Raw genomic sequence first — 2581 nt, 5'->3', positions numbered from 1 at the left:
TCCTTCCTCCACTCACTGATATCATCACACCATATGTTATCCACAATTACACATCACAGATGACATTGAAGTAGAATGAGAAGATATAGAAGATAAAGAACATGATATCAGCTAAATAAGTCTTTCTGCCAATTGACTGCAATACTGTTTGTATTGCCAATTTTGTTGTCAAGTCTGTGCAAGCGTTTAATTTCCTTTCAAGGTTAAGAAACTATGAAAATGGAGAACCGTTAAATCATTGCTTATCTTAAAAGTTTAAATGGTTTAAGAATATTTAATTGAAACGGGAAGTGAATGACGTTGAACTGTTTTGATATCATGCATGTTAAATTAGCACTTATCCCAAAAATTTAAGAAGACATAATTTAATGAACATTTTTGCATCATTTATAGGCACACTAGCTTGCTGCCATGGCATGTCAACCTTTTTCTAGACAATACATAGATCGATAAGGGAATTGGCAAGAGGAAAACTCACAAACACAAATTGAAACGACCCTTTTTATTTGAAGATGCAACAACACAAAATGAAAACATGTTTCCAAGGGAGGGGGGGATAAACAAGTTAAACACGCAGTGACATATGAAAAAAGCATTACATGACTGATCGAGTCCAGACATGTTGGAGAAGGAAAGACAGAGTTTACGAGAGTTGCTCCTCAATGGCCAATTCCTCAATCATGTTCCCATGGTTGAAGGGATCGAAGGCTTGGATTTCAGAACACTTGGTAGGCAGTATCATGGGGCCAAGAACAATATTCTTACGAGCAATGACAACAGAATTAATAACCTCATCAGTGGGATGAAAAACTGAAAGAACATCAAATCCACGAAGATCACAAGGATCAACCACCGGATAGAGAAAAGCCCGAGCACCGTGCGCGCTCCTCAGCATCAAAAAAGCTCCCGGAGCCATGTACTTAGCCAAATGATCGATGACTTTAACCTTGTCCTCCTTGTCCATCCCCACAAGAGCTGCCAAGAAAACAACCTCATAGTCTTTTAAAGCATTTGTTACATTCATTATATCATTAGTATGGAAGAACATTCTTTTGGATAAGTCAGGATCAGATGAAACTAAGGCAACAGCCATTGAATTGGCTAATGGGTCAATATCATAATTGTGAAAGGTGGTATCTATGAGGTGATTGGAGGCCAAAACAATTGAGGTAAGCGGAAGGGGACCAGAGCCCACAAAGGCAATTTTGCTAGGGACATGGGCGCAGTGTTGGCTAAGGATGGTGAACTCAAGGAGGCTAAGCTTGAGGTAATTAGAATAGTAAGGAAAAATAGTGAGATGGTCAAGTGGGTTTTCATATGAGCCCAAGATGGTTGAGAAATGGCTCTCCAAAAGTCCCTCAGCCTCCCCACAGAGCATAATCAGCTTTGACCTCGTTTCTTGCACCCTTTTGCACAGCTTGGTTACATCAATAGGGCTTGATGGCATGCATGTGAGCACAAGTTGGGTGAAGATCATGTTGACATCTTTGGAGGGTTTGAGACTCTCAAGGCTTGAGATTTGCAAATACAAATCGCAGACTTTTTGAACCAAAGGCTCTTCCTGGCAACCCATGTCGACACTATGAGTTAATTGGGGGGGAGCCGATCTCTCCAAGGTAGCGTATGGAATGATAGAACAAGTTACAATCTCCAGTCCTCCAAAGAGGTCATTATTTATGGGCACTTGTTGGGCCCACGTTGCACTGAGGACTGGCCTTGATATTAACTTATTAATTAGCATCGTTAATAGTAAAAAGTTTACAATGTTCTACATAGACCAGTCGAAGGGATACAACTGTAACGACTGTCTAAACCTCCCTCGTCTCATCTTCCCACTCTGACCTGGCCTTGTCCCTATTCTCACTCTCTACATAAGCAATTATTATTTTAAAAACAAAAAAGTTTATATGGGGAGGGCCCAACTACCGACGGCTCCTTATCTCCGGAAGATGCTCTATCGGGATCTGTGAAGAACACTTCAAATTTTCATAGTTTGATCAGCACACTAATCAATCAAGAAGGCCCCTCCAAGCCAAAGAGTAGTTCTACCCCTGGTGGACATCTCCTTCCGAAGGGGTTGTTGGTAGTTGGACACTCTAGTAATCCATCAAAGAGTTTCCCCCAAAAAAAAAAAAATCTGAAAAAAAAAAAAAAATAATAATTTAAATTTTACCCCTTATTTTTTTTATTTTCTTAGTTTTGGCCCCCCCAAAGTTTTTTTTCTCAATTTGACCCCCCCAAATGTTTGAAACCTGGCTCCGCCCCTGATGTCCACCAAAACAAACCGAAATACCAATGACCTATGAAGCAATGGTCTTGATGGTCGGTGGCCCATGATCAAAATCTAAAAAGCCCACACCTAGAAAGCCTTCAAGGGAGGCCCCCTCATCGAAAATCACCAAGAAAGGCCGGCGATCCAGGAGCCATAGCCTGCAATCAGACAATGAGAGGGCCTATGGGACCACGGCCCACACGACCCAAATGAGACTCGGGTGCACTGTTCCCAAGTGTAACCCCCAACAGCCAAACAAGCACCTTGCAAGCTCACAACTCAGAGCATCTCCAGCAGAGGTGCTACTTT

The 2581-nt window shown here is 41.8% G+C and overlaps 1 protein-coding gene across 1 annotated transcript; it reads right to left on the bottom strand.

Moving 5' to 3' along the window:
* Positions 1–485: 485 nt before the first annotated feature.
* Positions 486–1651, bottom strand: LOC133852073 (nicotianamine synthase-like). Its single transcript, XM_062288746.1, has one exon. The coding sequence runs from the start codon at positions 1571–1573 to the stop codon at positions 644–646; it is 930 nt and encodes a 309-aa protein (XP_062144730.1). The 5' UTR covers positions 1574–1651; the 3' UTR covers positions 486–643.
* Between the last annotated feature and the right edge of the window lie 930 nt (positions 1652–2581).

Source organism: Alnus glutinosa, chromosome 12, assembly GCF_958979055.1.
Source record: "Alnus glutinosa chromosome 12, dhAlnGlut1.1, whole genome shotgun sequence".
NCBI lineage: Eukaryota > Viridiplantae > Streptophyta > Magnoliopsida > Fagales > Betulaceae > Alnus > Alnus glutinosa.
This window is presented reverse-complemented; position numbering and strand designations above follow the sequence as displayed.

What these genes read in the sequence shown, in the direction of transcription:
- LOC133852073 (XM_062288746.1), bottom strand. Translation starts at nt 1,573, where the DNA reads ATGGGTTGCCAGGAAGAGCCTTTGGTTCAAAAAGTCTGCGATTTGTAT.